The sequence below is a fragment of the Pterocles gutturalis genome, unplaced genomic scaffold (genome assembly GCF_000699245.1).
Source record: "Pterocles gutturalis isolate BGI_N339 unplaced genomic scaffold, ASM69924v1 scaffold27229, whole genome shotgun sequence".
Classification (NCBI taxonomy): domain Eukaryota; kingdom Metazoa; phylum Chordata; class Aves; order Pterocliformes; family Pteroclidae; genus Pterocles; species Pterocles gutturalis.
Window position 1 is genome coordinate 171,019 of NW_010129329.1, and position 18,935 is coordinate 189,953.

Consider the following 18,935-nt stretch of genomic DNA (forward strand, 5'->3'; position numbering starts at 1 on the left):
TATAGTCTGCAATGATTGCACATTTGCTTTTCAAATAAGCAGAGGCAATATTTCTGGAGAAAAATGTTCATGGTTTGGGTTTTTGTTTTGAGTTTGGGGTTTTTTTTCCTCTTTCCCCCCCCCCCCCCAAAAAAAACACACATTATTAATGTGCAGAGCTCTGGGCTTTAGGGATCACTTGAGTTCCTGGAGAGTTTCAGTTTTGTCTTTTTCCAAGTTAAAGCACATTTTAAATACATCAGGGATGAAAGCCAATCACAGAAAAAATGAAATATTTAAAAAGCTCCTATCCCTTGTGTCTGACTTCAAAGCAGGTTTGTGCTTAGGACTGGGAAAGACAGTGAGCAAAAGAATGCTTTGCAGTCAGAAGAACCCATTGTTTGCTTAGATCTTCCTCCTTTTTCCCTCCTCATAACTAAGATGCTTCATGGCTGCACGCATTCAACTCTAACTGTGCCCAAGAGCTTGTATCGCTCCCTGCAAAGGAAGTCTCTCCACTTGGGTAATTCCACTCAGGCATTTTCTCTGGGCACGTTTTATTATTGTTTTTCTGGTCTCGGTTAGCACAAAGCTGAGGGGAAAAAAAGCTGCTGGTCACAGATGCTTAGAGTGCTGTTTTGGCAACAGATGTTAAGGTCAAAGGCCAAACCATTTAAAATATTGATTGATGACATATATTTACAAGCTGAGATGGTCAATGCGTGAAGAGGCCTGAGGTGCACAGTCCTGAAGTGGGTTCCACTTGCAGGAGTAGTCACTCCTAACAGCTCCAAAGGCTGCTGTGCGACTTCAGGTACTCAGTACTATAGGTTGCTGCTGAAAAAAAGGAAGAAAAACTGTATAAGGAAGTAAAATTTTAGGAGTATTGAAACTTGTACTGAGGCTGTAATAGCAACTGCACTTTCCCCCTTGACTTCTTCCATTGTAGAGGCACTTGGGATCCACGCAGCAAACACAGCATTGCTCTCCCCTCACACAACTCTTCCCTTCTGGTAGGGCTCAGCAGTGGGAAGGACCATATGCACCCTCCCATGAGCAGATACCTCCTGCTTCCCTTCACTCTCTCTCTTTCCTGATAAACTGACACTGCCAATATTTCCTTCTAAAAGCACCATTTTGGGGCTTAACACCCACGAGCATACCATTAGATAATCATGGAATCAGAGTGACAGCAGCTCCAAACGTTGAGTGTCTTAAGTCTGGAATGAAAATATGCAGATCAGAACTTTTTCCAGTCAAAGTGAATTCCAGCGGCATAAATGGCTGATCGGTGATAGCATTGGCAGTGCCTAGCATAGCACACCCTGCACAGTGCCCGTGACCAGAGAAAGGTCTGTCCCTCTGAAGGAAGTAAAGCTCATGTTCTGTTGGAGTGCCCTTGTTTTGCGCTACGTAAGATAAATAGCTTTTAACTTCAAGTAAATACCAGTTTGGTTCTTAGTGACTCAACAGAAATGACTAATGTCTCATTGCAGTGTCACATGGAATCTCGTAGTGGATCCTGTCTTCCATTGTGTGTGCCACATGGCCCTCGAAGTACTCTTTAATTACAGGCAGACGCCCTGTGGAAGGGAAGCAAGTGAACAATAGGGTCGATTCTTTGTCTACGTTGGCTCGTGTTTCTGCTTTCTCACTATCCAGAAGCTTCAGGGGCGGATGCAGCCTTCATCCCAGTGGTTGGCTCTGCAGCCTCAGAGCCGCACCAGCAGGCCCAGGAGCACACACGGCTGTGTCTGACGCCAGAGCAGCCTTGCAGCTCCCTCTGTTCCTCCTGCTGGCCCTGTGTCCGAGGGATACATGCCATACAGATCAGGACTCTGGGTTCAGTCTCATTTCCTCAGGAAGCAAGGCTTATGTCATCATTTTGCTCGCCTCTCTGTCCACATGTGTGTCAGCCTCCTTCCCCACGGTATTTTTAAAAATCCATTAGCCAAGCTCAACCACATTTGACAAACGCCTCAGAGATAATTGCGTTCTGACAAGCTTCAGGAATACTGGCAGCTGGATACCAGAGGCTGGCACCCAAAATTAGTGTTCCCACTGCTGGAGGGACAGGCAGGGCTCAGCTGTGACACACGCTGCTTGACAGCAGGCAGCACACATGTAGCGCCACATTTGTCGAGGTGTCACAGGGGAGATGGGGACAGCTGGGTTCACCCTGACATGCTTCAGCCAATGTTGTGGTGGGCTCTTGATCAAGCAGTGCCATGGAGAAGGGCTGTCACTGCAAGGGGAGCTAGAAGCTTCTGGGGTGAGGCAGCACAAGCTGCAGTATATAAGGGGGGTCAGGGGGATGTGAGGACAAGGGACACCATTTGTCAAACTGAATGTGAGTGGGGGTGTTGTGGTAAACAAAGATGTAGGAAGAGGGAAACTCTATGAACAAACCCTATGAACAAACCCTATAAGCCTCAGCACACACATGCTCCAAGCAGGAGCCTTTTCCAGAGAAGGTGGGATCGATAAGTCAAAAGCATCGTGCAGGACTTGTCTCCTGGACATATGGATGTGTGGGGTGGTTTTTTAAACATTCTCTTGCTTCTCTAGAGGGGCAAGCTGGTTGTAGGTACTCTCCTACTCTATTTTTCTCATCCACCTCAAGCAAAAAATTGAACTATCCTCAGCAGCTGAGACAGTATGGAAGGGCCAGGAGAGACCTCTTGAACATTCATGAGCTGTTCAGGGGTGGGACTGTAAGATAAAACACTTGAGTGTGTTTACTGGCCACCACACTGCTAAAGCTACCTTTTCGGGGTTTTGGAGCTTTTTGGGCAAGTTATTGACAGGGGCCAGTAATAGTCCACTAGCCTTAGAGAGCACAAACAGCTTGGTTTAGATTCAGCCGTTTCCTCCAGGCTGTGCTGCCAGTGTACCTGAGCTGCATGTTGTAGGAAATCCAGCTGAAGTGTGAAATGACAGTGTGCAGTCAAGGTCAAACTGGTATTTGGCTCATCTTCCAAGCCTGACAGTGAATGTATGAACGGTAAGGATTTTGGGGAAGTGGAAACTATTGTATTATAAACTGGACCAAATCCACCAGTAGAAAAATGACATTTTCACAATGAAGCATCCTAGCTACTGACTTACTGTTATCAGAAGAGGCTTTGACAAATAAATCCTAGCATCACCTGGGAACATCTGACTTCTTAAAGCCCTTCTGTCTGGCTTTCAGTGCAGAAAGCAAGTTGGTTTCACTGGCTGGTTGACAAATGTTCTGTCTAGTGGGAGATAGAGATGATGTGGTTCATTTTTGTTGCTTTAGATCTGTCAACAGCTGAGGACTCATTGTTCATGAGAGGTTTTTGACTCATCTGAAGGCCCTGACAAAGGTGGCTGGAATCTTGCCTTAGGGGTTCTGCTCTTCAATCACACAGAAAAAGATGCTGACGTCCAGCCATTGCTTATCTGCCCAGAGGGCTGTCATACATTCCCCATGGCTCCAGATTTTCATGTTTTCTTCTGCTGGTTCCGTGTCACTGTCAGGGCTCGGGAGGATTGCCATCCAGAACCCTGTCAGTGACATGGGATGCAGCCCAGCCTAGCTGACACACAGCACCGACTTCTGAATGTGTAGCTCTGCACACAGTGAGTGGGAGAGGACAGGTGAATTCCACAGGAGGAGAAAAGGCAACGAAACTAGACCTCAGATGAGTGTGAGGTCTTCTGTGCTGTACAGCTGGATGCTGTGGGAGCTGGCAAATTTCATTTGCGCCCCACAGCCCTCAGAATACAATATGAGTAGCTGCTCTAGTCTTCCTCTGTGTGCAGATTCCCTGAGAGCCATGCCCTGGTGGGCCAAAACTCTGGGAGATGTTTTGTAGGCAAACGTTAAGAAGAGTGTAAAGGCAAAGAAACTGAGAAAAGAAGGACTAGATGACTAGACTTTTCTGAGAATTGCATTTACTAGGAGCCAGTCCTTTTTGTGTCTCAGGGTCGAGTGGGGGATAGGGAAGGAGTTGAGGATGCTCAAGGACTTACTTGGATGCTTCTTTCCTTGCTTATTTTATTTTGCAAAATGCTGTGTGTTCACAGGCATGTACAGCAGTTCCAGCGCTACCCATAACGGTCCCTCACCAGGTATATTGCCTCCTCCTCATGACATCCCTTCAAGACACCATCCACTCGACTCCACCCTTTCCAGCCCACATCACCACCAGTCGCCGTTGGAGAGTGCCAGGGAAGGGTATGTGTATTAAACATGCTTGGCCTCTGTCTGGCGTGATAATGAATGATCAATGGTTTCTTTTACTTTGCATGGATACTGTTCGAATGAAAAACACTGGCCCAAACTAAGCAAATCTTCTTATTTTAGAATCATAGAATAATTTAGTTTTGAAGGAACCTCAGCAGGTCGTGTTACCCATCCCCTGTGCAAAGCAGAGCAAATGTTGACATTACTAGCTGGTTGCTCAGGGCCTTGGCCTTGTCTTCAACAAAACACACGGAGATTTTTTTCCTCTTCATAGAACGCAATTGCATTTAGATTTTTAATTTTTTTTTTTTAATTCTTCCTTGATGACTTCTTGTAGGTTTGGATAAGTGCAGAGAACTTTTCTCAGCTGAAATGAAAATCTCTCAAAGGATAAAAATCCAAACTACAACTCACTCAAGAATAAGGCAGTATTTGCCTTAGTAAGACTTATGGTTAGTGTCAGGGCAGCAGGCTCTCTCACTTCCTTGCTCTCTGATAAGACTTTCTGTAATACATCTCTCAGCAGCAGGCATCAACCTGTAAGCTCCTACTCAGGGAAGAGTATATTATCACACTGATTGTATAGATTGCATTGCTACAGTATGGATTGCATTGCATTGCGACAGTATCTGATATTTCTAAAGCACTGTTTGCTCTAGGATCTCATAACATCTTCTCAACAGTAAAGAATCTCTGTAAGCCACAAAATTCTGCTCTAATCTTTTTGCTCAGATTTTTTTTGGTGCCTAGACTCATGCAAATTAAAAATGAAACTTAACAGTTTTTTCTTCCCAGCACTTTGGACAGGGAGGGGACTCTGATTTTCTTCATTGATGGGAAATGGGATACAGAGATTAAGAGAATTTTTTTTCCTAAAAATATGTTTGGGTTCGCAAATACAGAAACTGAACATAGAATTTTTCCATCCTAGCCCAGTGACTGACACATCCCTTCTTCTATGTGGAAAGGAAATCCCAAAAAGTTTTTAATTGTATGCTTCAAGTGAAGGGCAGAAGGCAGAGTGTATGTGGCATAGAAAGGGCACAGTAAGGAAAATTACACCTGGAGTAGTTGAAGAACAATCTGATGGAGGAAATTCAGTTAGGAAGAAATCACTCAATTTTTTTTCTTCATTGAGGAATGAATGCTGTAGCAAGATTAGCTTCTGTGCCTCCTTCAGCCATCTCTTCTGACCTCTGCCAGTACCAGGTACCGGTGCCCCCTCCCAATGTTGATGCATATCTGCCCATCATAGGAACAGACTCATTCTGTCCATCATTTATTGAAAATGTCACATAAGGTGCCTGTGCCAAACGCTTCTCCTTCCCTGCCCTGCCACCCGAGTTCCCAACCTTGTATTTGCCATTGGCACACTATGCCCATGGTGGGGTCATGGCCAACAGGAGGCACTGGGCATGCTGATGTAGCTGGAAGTTATACCAGATAAACATGAAGCTTTCTGTAGCAGAGCAGTCAGGGAGCATAAACAGGAGGAAAGGAGACAGGCAGTCCGAAATGAAGGTAATCCATGAGCTGTTCTTTCCCTGCAGAATGGGACTACTTGAGCCTGCGGGAGTAGAATCCCTTCCTCTCACTGCTCCCCACTGCGCTGCTCAGCTGGTTCCTCTTTGAGTTGGTTCCTAGGGGAGTGAAGGCAAAAATCCCAACAAAGAATGAAATAAAGTAAGGATATACTGTGGGAAGGGTTTAACAGGCTGTCAGTAAGGTAGGTTTGTTTCTAAGGCACTTCATGTCTGATACTGTTAATACGAAATGAAAGCAAAGATTTGACCAGAATGAAGGCAACAGATAGTTTTGCAGTTTGAGGGGTCTGAAGCTTCCAGACGAATCCTCCTTGCTGCCCCTCATGTTTCCATCCCAGAGTACAGCACTTCTCTTTCAGCAGAAACTCTGTGCTGAGAGAACTGAGTTGCTCACTGACCTCCTTCTACAGACATTTTGATCATGTGCTTAGGCCAAAGCTAACATCAGAGTTGTCTCTGCTGTTTTCAGTTCTAGGGGAATAGGTATTCCTTGTCAGAGGAGACAACAGTGCTGATTTATTATCTTGGCGCCTATATACTTAAGTATTATGTAAAGTATTTGCAGAAACACCATAGTTAGTATCCTGTAACAAAATGTAAGAGTGACATGATAACAGATTTCTAACCATGAACTAAACATCAGGAAATGGAGAGTGGAATGTATTACCAAATAGTTATTTTAAAACAGAGTATCTAGTTTCATGACATAATTACATGGAATTTTTCAGCATCTCAAATACCAATTTCTAAACTCAAAATAGTCCGCGTTCAGCACTATCATACCCAGTTGCTGTAGTTTTACCCTGTCTGGAAGCAAAATAAGCACCCCCTCGCCAAGATCCTTTTGCTGAATTTTAATTGTTTATGCTTAGGTTATTAATGACTGCTGAAATAAAGCCCATACGTGACACTTTGATTGCAAATACAGAAACTTAGTGTGAACTAATAGTCCTTGAATTTCATTTAGCACAGTTTTGTTTAAAGCAGTCATCCATTTAACTGGGCAAAATCACTTAATAATCTAATGCTTGGAGCAGCTGAATTATAGAACTGCTGCCCCTTTGCCACTTCATAGCAGTGTGCCGTTACTCATATAAAATATATATGGTTACGATAGCAAAGAAACACCTAACGCTACCTTTCTGCATATTAACTGTTCCAGCTTTCTGGCACACGTATAATGCTTTGCCTCATTTGTCAGCTGTCTCAGCATTCATGTTTAAGTAAATGCAAAGAATTTCTATACTGTGAATCCGTACCATGACAAGACTGGATTGCATAGCTTAGGACTGTGGAATGAACCAAATGATTACTATCAAGAAATCTAATTACTGAGTCATCAAATATGAAATGTGCCAAAAACTACATGAGGCGGAGTACAAATAGTCTACTCAAGTTTGACATGAGATTCAGAATTTGATTTAAAGGCTTTTTCTTTTTTTTTTTTTAAAGCCCTATGTTATGCCATCCTTTGCCAAAGTCAATACCAAGTGCAGCAGTCAATTTTCCCAAATGGTTTGCTAAGACATTTAAATAGTTTGACAAAATTATCTAATTCACTTGAAAATGTTCTAACAAAATCTGACTTCATTACCAAATATATTTATACTGGCTTTATACAATATGGAGAGTATTTTTTCAAATTCTAGTATGAAATGTATGCTATACCAAAAAAATTTACTTACATTGATATTGATTAAACTAAAAGTGTGTGACTGAGAAATATTTTGGCATCCAGAAAGTGGTCTTGTCATGATCCAGGTTTAAATATATATATATATATTTAATTTCAGGTAGCAAAGTGTTATTTTAGCATTTCTTGTAGCATGTCTAACTCAGTTTCATTTTGCCCATTGCAAAAACAGTCTGTTTTGATTTGTAGCTGTATGAAGATGGAAAAACAGCTTTTAGTATTAAATCTTGTGTGGATGTTGCACTTGGCTTTCTTTCTGCTATTTTTTAGCTGTTATTATCTAAGTCATTTAAAAAGTACTTAATTTCATTTGTAAACGATCCCTGCAAATTCCAGTTTAAAATATTTAGTGTGATAAATTATCAGCATAAATGAAACTGATAGGAGTAAAGTTAAGTGAGTTTGAGTGGTGGCACCAAGTCAGGGATTTGCACCAATTTAGCTTAATGACCTAACAAGGTCACTTTGTAGGATCTGAACACGGTCCCTCTATATGTGACTGAGGCCCTCTGTCACTTGTGTCACCCGTAACAAACAGCACTTATGTTCTCAAAAGAAGCTGGGGGTACTGACAAATAATAACTTTACTGGGAATGTGATGTGTCTCCAAGGGAAAGGAAAGTGAAACTATTTTTTTTATATTCCTGTGGTAATTGAGGTCATTTCTGCTCTGTAAACACAACAGTAAATGAAGAACTAGTGGGATTAAGACATCTGTGATGTCCATAGGTGGTGATTAATGAGAACTCTGAATCCAGTCTTGTGAGCCTTTAACATAAAGGACTAAGTAGTCAAGGTTAGAGGAAGGAGCTTACACAGCTCTCTTTGCCCAAGCATCTCACCAGCTAACTGCAACCAGTTCAAACCACGTTCCAGACCCCCCTGAAGAGCCACTTAGCCACACAAAATCACAAGAAACAGGATTTAAAAACAATCAAGTGAAAAGAGACATTTTAATCAGAATGTTTAAACATCGGAATTTTTGTTTGCTTCCTTCTTAGCACCTGTTAATTCAAATAACACAGAAATACTTAAATGTAAAGAGTTCTCTGTTAAAAATTTAGCCCTTAATTTCTCTTCATGTAAAGTAACACAAGGCAGACAGAGCCTCCGTTCTTGCTCAACCAGGTAACACTGGATTTGAAATTCCTGATATTTTTAATGTTGAAAACAAATATGCAGGATAAATCGTTGTGTGTTAGATTTTTATTTGTACTACTACCACATTATACTTTGGCAGTGAGAGGCTGTAAGCCAGCTCCTACTTACATTTCAGCCCTGTTAGGTTGCCAGGACCCTGCTGGGTGCCTCCATTTCAAAGAATCTGCCTTTGCCCCCTGCCTGCTCTCCGTGACCTGTAGAGCTTGGAGAAAGCACCCTCCAACAATCCACATCTCTGCTGTGCGGAGCTGCTTTTGCCTTCAGCTTTGCTGGTAGGTGATGGCAGACAAAGGGTTTGGTGGATGCTTGCTCATCAGATGGGACCAGACTCAAATTGTGTCTGTAAGAGTTTCACTGTTTGCAAGCAGCTAGTCTTCTGAAGTGTGGCTGTTTCTGGGGTAAGAATTAAGAAACTGCCCCAAAACCAGTAAAAGAAATGGGGGAGATTCTTTTCAATATGTTATGCTGCCTCCTTGAACTGCCAAAATCCAGGCCTGGTAGGAAAATACATTTGGGTACCTAATTCTTATTACTTTAAGAGACAATTAGGGGTCTTAACTACTTATTTCTAATTTTTATTCATTTTTAAGTTTGTGAGCTCACATCAAGAAATTGGTTAGGAATGGTCATGTTGCTACAATCTTTGTAGGAAACAAACTCTTCCTTTCTAGAAGTACTCTGGAGAACTAAATACCTACACAGTTTTTATAACAGTTCCTAGGACCAAGGAGATACATCATTCATTCATTGTGGATTCCACTGGAGAATACTCTTCATTTATAATAGAATACACAAGTCAGTGTTTTAGTCTTTCTTTCAAAAGCACTAAAACCAATAACAAGAAACAGATATTTCTGACAGCTGAAAACATTTTCAGTGGAGGAAGCCAAGAACCCATCATAATTTATCTCAGTGTTACGGATCTGAGCACGCAAAAGGGACATCAGTACATCTGTCCAAAGAAAGAACAATGTACAGGTGCGGAGCTGAGGTTCATGTAACAAAGAAAATCAGTAATTAAAAGCATCTGGTTTCAAATCCCAAGTCATTTATCTCATTGTAGAAAATGTGATCAGAATTCATTTATAATCATGTCCAGATAGGCTTACACAGTTTTTCCCCCCCTTAAAGCAAAATCAGCATTAGCATAGGCTTACTTCAACAACACACGGTAAAGAATTGCTTAGTGGTTGATCACAGGGTAAAATATTGTTTGGCCATCAGCAGAAAGAGGTGGGCATGTATTTAATTTGTGTTTCTGAAGGGCTGGATTGACATTAATTAGAGAGCCTTCATCGGTGCATCTCAAAGTAAGTGCTGTGTTGCCTGCCCAGAAGAGACGCTGTAAGCAAAACTATCTTAGAGTAAGAAATAAGAGAGTTACAGGAGAAGGTGGGAGGTGAAAGGAGTTGGTCAGAATGAGTCGGGAAGCATTTAAGCATTCAACCACAGCTCTTCTGCATTATATTAATGATTTTATTCATTACTGGTTTTATATGTAGTTAAATTTACACTTAACATCTGTAAAGCTGGGGTTTTTTTCTTTTTTTTTTAATTTTTTCTTTGCTTTTTAAACAAAACTTCTGCAGTTAGATGTAAACCGTATACAGCAAACACAATAACTTATCATGGTATAACAAAATGATTATCTTAACAGCTCCCACTATTCAGTATAGTGCCTTTTCAACTGTAAACTTGAAGAAAGCAAGCATCAGCTACCTGTACAGAGTCTGCCTGCACCTGGAAGCATCTTGCTACATACTTGCCAGAGAATAATGACCTTAAATGACTAAAATAAGATAGACCACTCAAGCATGCAGTACATGCCGGATAATACTGAGTAGACAATATCTGTGTTTGATTGCATGTCGTTTTAATTGACTTCCTGGCAATCACTTGAACCTAAGGCAGTGCTCTTTATTTAAATATGTTTTGATATTTCTTTGGCCACATTAATAAGGATTAATTTTTTACTTTTGAAATAGATTTTCCTGCTAGATTGTTAGCAAGAGTAAGTTTTCAAATTTCCCTTATGTGTAGTGGCTTCAGCCGTAGTGATTCATCAGCTTCATTTCAAAGATCATTGAACTAACCCTTATAAATAAAAATGTCTTCTAGATTGGCACAGCTCCCATAATGATCGCTATGATTAACTGCTCTGCAGAAATCGCACATACCAGTTCAGAACAGCTGTAGAGATACACATTTAACATACAAAAAAAGTATTTGTGTAATATGTGTGAGTTTGTGTAGGTAATGAAATGCATTACAAAATACTGAGTTATGTTTTACACCCAACTGAGACTTGCATGTGTATTAGAAAAGATTGTGTGTATGTCAGTAAGTCACTCCGTACCTGAAGAGAAGGGCCACGCGGAAAGCCCCGGAGTGTACCAGGAAAGAGCTCCTTTGGCTCCCAAATCTGTTTTCCTATCACTGATGATTGGTATTATTAAAAATATTCTAAAGCAATTAAATGACCTAAGACTCTTAAGTCACATTCAAGGTCCTGTGGCTGGTGTTCTCCATAATGTTTATGAAACCTGCTCCTCGTAGCTAACTAGCTGCTGCACTCATTGTACAGGCACTTGTTGACACTGCTCGAGTGTGGGTGAGTGAAGATGCAGAACTGGATTAACATAATCCGAGGCAGTATTCTGAATGAAATATAGCATCTTGTATTTATCTAGAAGCAAGGAAAAGGCTGACATTGCCTCAGTCCCACTTTAAAGATGTTACACACAGAGGTGTGTCACATGCTGCATTAGCAGCAGAACTGGGAATAGAGCCCAAGTCTCTTCACAGCAGACAGCTACTCAAGCTGGCCACAAGCACAGCCAGAAAAGAGAAAAACAGACACACAGCGTTGCATCTTGCAGTCACAGAGCAGAGACTGAGGCCTTGTAAGAAGGGCAGCGTGTCACAGCCCAGTAACTTGTTTGCTCACTGTTTAGAGAAAGGGGTAATAAAATGCAATGACGCCCAGCAAGGTGATCCACAAGGAAGGATTTATAATATATCAGGGACAAGGGGGGGAAGAGGAGAAAGGAAGAAAGAGGGAGAGAAGGAAAAGATTCTTTACATTCCAGAAACGTAGCCAGAGGCACCTGGCAGTGATTAGTGCAAAGGTTCACCAAACTTCAGATAGAGTCCGTCTTAAAAAAAAGAAAAGTAAAAAAAAGTGAACGGTATAACTGTTTCCTGAGCATGTGCTGACAGAAATTCCCGTAGGGCAAGACCCAGAACAGAAACACGTGGCAAGAGATTGGGCACTATCCAGAGACCAGATTAGCAGAGCTTTACACATCATTTTTAATATTATGGGAAGAGATGAAAATCAGTGTTAACTTTTTTTTTCCTTTAAAAAAAATATCTCCTGGTCCTGGAACTGAATTGGACTTTCTCACGCTATAACCAACTCTAATGCTTGGGGGACAGATTTTATGAATGAAATGGTTGGCATGCTGGATTTTATGGTAGAACATGGTTTAATTGAAAATCTCAGTTTTTGTAACTAGCTGCAGTACTGTACAAGTCACTTAAGATAAAATATGGATCTTCTTTGCTTTGTGCTTCTCACTCTGGTGCTTTATTATACACTTTTCTTCCTATTAATATGAGTTAAACATAATTCTCAAAGTCAAGACTGTTTGATATGGTGATACGCTATGCATGAGAAGTGTATTACACAATGGTCTTATAACCCAAAATATAAAAAAAAAATATTTGAGATAAAGGACAGATGTTTTTCAGTCTGGATTTGGTCTTGTTTCCCCTGGACTCAATGGGATATGGGTTGAGGTTCTTTGTCTAGCTAAGGAATCTGCCAATCAAGCCATCACATCATAAAAAGAAAAAAAAACCCAGACAGTTTTCATATTGGAAACATCCCTATCTTAGAGATTTCTATTTTGTGCTTACAATTCATTCCCACCTATTATTCAAGAATCTTAAGTTTTAATTTATTTTCATTATTTTTCAATTTTCAATTCCATTCAATATTTATTAATTAAGTGTACTGTGTATAGTTTTTGGCAGTCAAGAGATGATCAACTAGATCATGAAAAAGCTCACCTTAAACCAGCTCAAAATCTGGCTTTACAATTTCTTACTCCGTGTTCATTTGTCCAGGAACTGCTATTGAACAAAGACTTGCCAGAGTAAAATGTAAAACTATTTCTTACCCAGACTAAGTACTTGTGGGTGAATATAGAAAACATACATCTTGACAGAAAGCTTAGAAAAATCTATGTTGATATGTATTTATTTTTTGGTTCTTTATGTTGCAATAATATTGGAAAAAGACATTTGGTGTGCATTGTGAAAATACACAAATTCTTACACACCACTGGCTACTTTGGGAGGCTGAAAGTGGAGGCAGGATAAATAATTCTAAAGCAAGGTAGTGGTACTTGCAGCCTGCAAGATGTCTTTTCTATAGATCATTGCTAGCTCACGGCATACCTAGATATTTCCCTCACATAGGCCTTACAATTTAATATGAACTTTCACCATCCAAAATATATTGTTAAAACATGATCACAAGAAAATTTATGTAAAAGTCTTACTGGAATTTCTGCTTGAGATTCCTAAAGGAATGAGAGAGTAGACAGATTAATATCGTCTATGTTTTTACTTTTAATTTTCTTTTTAAAAAAATCCTTCTGTTAAGATCCAGATTTCTGAGCATTCCCATTGATGTGAGTGACAAATGCTTTGCAGTAGAGGTGAGGAATTGGCTCACTGTCTATATCGAACACTTGGTTTAGTGACCCTTTGTGGGTAGTATCCCATCTGACTTCAAGAGCTTCCCTTAGGAAGGGCTGTGAAGCTGAGTATTTTAAGACAGTGTTTAGCATGGTACAGAAATGTGTGCGGTATCACAGACAAGGTATGTTACCGAGCTAAGAAGGTATTACATAAACAAGATTTTTCTGATTAGTCCTTTTACTTAATTGTCCTCTGATGCATCCTCAGGAGAGGAATGCATTAGCTTTGCAATTCCACCTGAAATCATAGGTCCCTCAAGACTAGTATTACATCTTCAGCGCCATCCTACACATGGTGCTTCAAAGGGAATTGGAAAAAAAAACACAATACCTGGTCAATCATACGAAGTTGTATGAGTGAAGAGAGAAAATTCCTCTCTGACTCCTTGGGCGATCAGTTTACATCCTGAAGCACAAGATTTGATTACCCCTCGCTTAGCATGGAAATGTTGGTTTTGGCGATTAAATTATTCAGTCCCTTTTTAAAAAACTAGGTATTTTGTTTGATTCTATGACATCCTGTGGCTATGAATGCCACAGGCCAGGGCATGCTGTGTGAGCAAAATGTTCCTTTTGTTTTAAGCTGACCTGCTTCTCTCTGTGGTGCATGCCCTGCTGCTTGCATGTCTTGGAGAGAGTGGAGAGGAGCCTGGCTCCTCCACTGCACCCCTGTAATCTGAAAAACTGCATTTTAAATTCTCTTCTTTCAGTGGCATGCTTCTAGGTTTGGCAGTTTTACTTTGTAAGAAAACCCTGTCTAACTATTGTGGTGTATCTTCAGCTGTTTTTAACTCCCGTGGTAACTTAATGCATCCGAACTGAATACAGCTTTTCTGGTTTTACCACTGTGTAATATATGGTCATTCGTAAGTACATTCTTACTGCAACCGATTGTATTGTTCCCATTCTGTTATTATCAGCACTCAAGAAAGTTGCACGTTACTCCTAGAACACTACTGTTCCCAGAAGATCCTGTAAGTCAACACACGCAGGGAACGCAGGCTCTTCTGGTGCATACCTCTCTGTATGAGAGGTATTGCGAAGCTCCTACTGTTATTAGGTCCAAAGTCACCAAAATGAATCTTCAATTGAAAAAGCTTTCCTCCTTGTTTCATGTAGTACATACAGCAAGGGTTTTAGCAATAGAAGTTCCATTGGGAGGCAGCTGGAATTCTGGTTTGGGACAGGGCTTGCTAGTACATCGGTGTCTGTGGCAGACAATGGCTAGGAATAAGGTAAATGCCTGGTTAACAGGTTACCTTGCACATGAGGGACATACGGGTTTTGATAATGGAGTAGTAAACGCCTTGCAGTGGGTTAATTTGTTGTTTGAGTTACAAGTCTTTTACCATCAGGCATCCTTGGAAGACAGGGCAGAGTGTACTGACAGTCACACTACAGCAGCAGTGCAAGTGATCTGCCAGAACTGTTGATTGTTCTTAGCTTTGTCACAAAGTTAGGGAGATGGCAAAAAAGATTTATGCTCCTGAACAGAAATATTCTGTATAGCCAGGAGCCCTCAATGAATTAAGGAAGGATAAGGATTTTTTTACATGTGTGTGAGAGTATTTATTTATATATCTCTCTGTACAGCTATCTATAGGCACAGATACATATTAAAAGGCCCCAAAAGAACCTGCAAATTTACTGAATTATACAAGTTACAATTAAAGTCAAGTATGTGGTACATATTTATTATTAACATCCAAACCAAAGCAAACTGTGCCTGTAGTACAGTATTAACAGGAAATGTCCGGGCTATTAGTTATTGAAACATATATGCCTGAGCTACTGCCTGGGAATTTTTAAGGAATCCAGCTGAGTTCCTGGTGTAAGTAGTTTAGTGTTTCTTCTTTCACACAGAAGGCATCTCATTTTAAGCTCTTCTCTCTTGCTAATGCATTATCTATTTAATTTGTATCAGGAATGAGTCCTCCTCTCTCAACAACCCAAGTATCACAGCAACCTAATTAGTAGGCAAATGATTCGGGAGAGAATTAAAAACACAGCACTGGGAACTGGACAGTTAGCTGATGAAAAAGCTCTCCTTGAGCGTGCCAGAGCACATTCACACATGCATACACACACACAAAATAATATTTCAGGGACCAGCTCGAGCTGCAGGCATTGTGATAACCATTTTAAGGAAACAAGCCCCCATGTTGGCTGGCCACTTGTGCTAATACAGCCAGATTCTTCTGCTGAGCAGACCTCTTTCCTAGCTAAAAAAATGTGCCTTATAGGAAACACGTTAAATTCCCTGTTCGGGAGAGACTGAGCAGAACATAGTAGATTTTACGGTGACCTGCTCAACTGTATGAAACTCTCTTCATGCAGAGGAGGCAGCGATGGTCAAGTGTAGGTGGAGCTTTCAGGGTTTCAGCTCGAGTTCCTGTGCCACAGCGGGTTCCTAGGATACCGGCTGCCTGCAGACAGCTATGTTTGCCGAGCTCCAGCACCGTGACAGCAATGCCGAGTGGGAGCAATGAGCTGGCAGCTCAGCTCCCCCGTGGGAGCAGGGCCCCACACACCTCCGCACCCCTCCTGCCTCGCCGGGGGAACCTCACCTGCTCGGAACCTGTCATTTCAAAGGCTTCATGGCACAAACGCTATCACAACTGTTGAGCTCACACCCAAGGAAAACAGGAAAAAAAAAAAGGGTGTGAATGGGGAGAAGCGCAGCTTTAAAAACAACAATAAAAACTGTTAAATTCTTCTCACATGGTTAAGATTTAAATAGCCTCTGGGAGTAGTTAAACTGGGTAGGGAAGCTGGGATTTTTCAGTATCCCCTCAGCTGGACACCTTAAATGTACCAGTTTTGTTTGACTTGTAACATATTTGCATAGAATTTAAAAATGTGATTACTCGACCATCCTAACAAAGCACTGGGCACAGAGCAGCCCAGCAGGCCTCGATGGGGTGCTGCACTTCCCAGCAGTAGCCAGGAGAAGACATTTCAAGAGACGGCAGAGGAAACCCAACACAGGCAGTTGCAGAGTACTTGCTCACCAGAAGTATTTTCCTCCCTCATTCAGAGTGGTTTCTGGCTCATCCAGGCCTTGGAGTTTTTAGTACATCTTTTGTTTGTCTTTAAAAAGCGTGTGTGGTCATTATCCATATAAATGTCATTATCATGATCTCTTTTAGCTATTATCTTTCCAATGACAACAACTGCAATCTTTGTAATCTCCTTCCAAGATAGAAGCATTTCCAGGCTTCTAACAGCATTTCTGGCATGTCGAGGGCAATGTCCCCGTGTGTGCTGTCTGAAGGGGCTGGGGACAGTTTTGTAATTTGTGGTTCTGCTTTGCCGGCACTCCCTTGCAGGTTCGGAAGACACCGTAGCAAAGGCTTTTCTGTAGGTCCCAGCAGATAACGTCAGCCCCATCTTCATGCTGGAGTTCACCACAGACAAGCATTTGACAACATTTGCAGAAGATACGACTTGTAGCTGGGCTGCACGACAGCTCATTTGTGTTAAACTATTTCTCTACTGAGACCTTTGAGGAAAAACTAAAGCTGCATGGGAGCTGACCTTAGCGTTTAGCTGCTTCTTAGCAAATAAACTCGGTATTTTCCCGCGAGCAGAGAGCATTTTCAGCCTCTGACCTGAAGAGGGCACAGCTGGCTCCTGCATTCCCGCACCGATACGGTTGCTGTCCCTTCTTTACCCCCTCTGCAGCCCCAGATCTGTACCCTTGGGTAGGGCAAGGGCCAGCCCAGCTCTGTTGCTGAGCTCTTTTCAATATGCACTTAAAACAAACAGGAGAAACAGGTAAGATTTTTTGCTTTGCATGTTGGCTCTTAAAATTCCACTTTAGTCCTCTTTATTTTACGTATTGCTGGCCATCACTTTATTGGAGGGGGTATCATCTTTCTCACAAAAAAAATTGGTTTCCAGTTCTTACATATATGGCTTGAAAATATCCTTGCCTTCACCCATTTAACAATACTGGTTTAATCCTTCAGTTTAGTTTGGGGGTATTCAGACTCTGTGGTTTGTATTATATGCCTTATTTTCCTGCTTTGCAAGATGGAATTATTTCAGCATTTGACTTTGACTGGTTGATTGAGTTAAGCCCCTTTTAATAGAGTGTCACTGTGACAGCTTTTGGCAGGGTTTCTCTGCCTCTCATGTTAAATTTGATTAAGCTGTTGTCACCATTAATTCACAGTTCATCTGTGTTTACCTCTTGAGCACTCCCATATAGTGCTTAGCCCGAAGTCAAGCATAGCCTGGCTCCCCAGATTTAATCCTAACTGCTCAAAGAACCAGTCATGTAAACTGGTGAGGAACAGCTATTGCAAATTATGCTTTATGGTGTTTGTACGGCTTGTGCAGTGATAGAGGAAGATGTCAGTGAGAGATTTAATTTGGTTTTTAGCTGACTCTTTGTATATCTGTAATGGTTTTTGCTCAATATTTTTTTTCCAGCTTGGTGACATATATAATAACCTGCGGTGGTATTTTTATTTCCACGTCTCAGGACCTGTAGCTGTGAAGTTTCATCAGGGTGGCTCTCAGACAGGTGTTTTTTCTAGCGTCTGAAGGTTATAGTGCTGCTCAAAGAGCCACTTCTTATGTTCAGCAAAAGCTCCAGAGGCAGCAGAGAGTATATGGTGAACACAGGGTCCACACAGCCCGCACGTTTGGCAGCGTAACACTGGGCTATGGAGCAAAAGGCCATTTGTCACAGCTGCTGTAGGAGGGTAAAAGATTCAGCTTCTACCTATTTGCTCATTTATAGGGACAGTTTAATGCTGCTCCAGAAGCAGCTTGTATGTGAATGGCCAGGTTTTTGGTCCCATCTGCTGCACCATGCCATCCTTCTGGCTGTAAATGGCCAAAAGACAGTTCTCTGGAAAAGGGTTTGTCCCTTCTGGGCCAGCTGCTGTACCACCTTTGGTGGGACGGTTGCACTGTGGCAGGGAGGAAGCACTGAAGCTTCTCTGCTCCACTGGTTGCATAGGATGCCTGGGGACCATGGCAGTGGGTTAGTGAGGTTCTTCCTCAGGTGCTGGGGTGTTGGGTCAGGGCTGGTTCCCCAGGCGGGACTGCCAGAGCACTGCTGCGCTGACCCCAGTCCCAGACATCTGGGGGGAATTTTCCATCTCTCAGACCACGCTCAGTCTTACACTGAGGAGCGCTGCCACAAGCAAACACTCACTCAGGCTTTTTCTTTGAAAGGGCAGTACCATCTGTTGCAGTCAGAGCAGTATTTCTAAGTCTAAAAAATCCTACATGAGGAATAACTGAAACAAATGCTTTTCTTTGTCTTGGCTGCAACTTGGGTGTAAAGCTTTACCGCGTTGCAGCTATGAAGGCTCTTATCAATTTATTTGCATTTACTCACTCTAACTACATTTTCCACTTCTGTTTTCTGGACATGTATCTCAGCTCACAAAATTTTAAATCAAAACTGAGATGTGTCTAAGTTGCTTCCTGAGGAGTGGTGTCGTTTTGCTCATGTCATTATGGCTGGTACAGGAAATCAGTGTAAAGGAACAGAAATCCTTTTCAAGCTCCTTTCCTCCTAATGAATATCCGAGAGCAGCACTACATTGTTGTTTTTT

The 18,935-nt window shown here is 41.7% G+C and overlaps 1 protein-coding gene across 1 annotated transcript in view; it reads left to right on the plus strand.

Annotated features, from left to right (window-relative positions):
- GLIS1 (GLIS family zinc finger 1) overlaps positions 1–18,935 on the plus strand; it is a 106,244-nt gene that overhangs the window by 76,176 nt on the left and 11,133 nt on the right. The window contains exon 6 of the mRNA XM_010079913.1: positions 4,033–4,183. Within this exon, the coding sequence (XP_010078215.1) occupies positions 4,033–4,183 (151 nt within the window). The remainder of the gene's footprint in view (positions 1–4,032; positions 4,184–18,935) is intronic.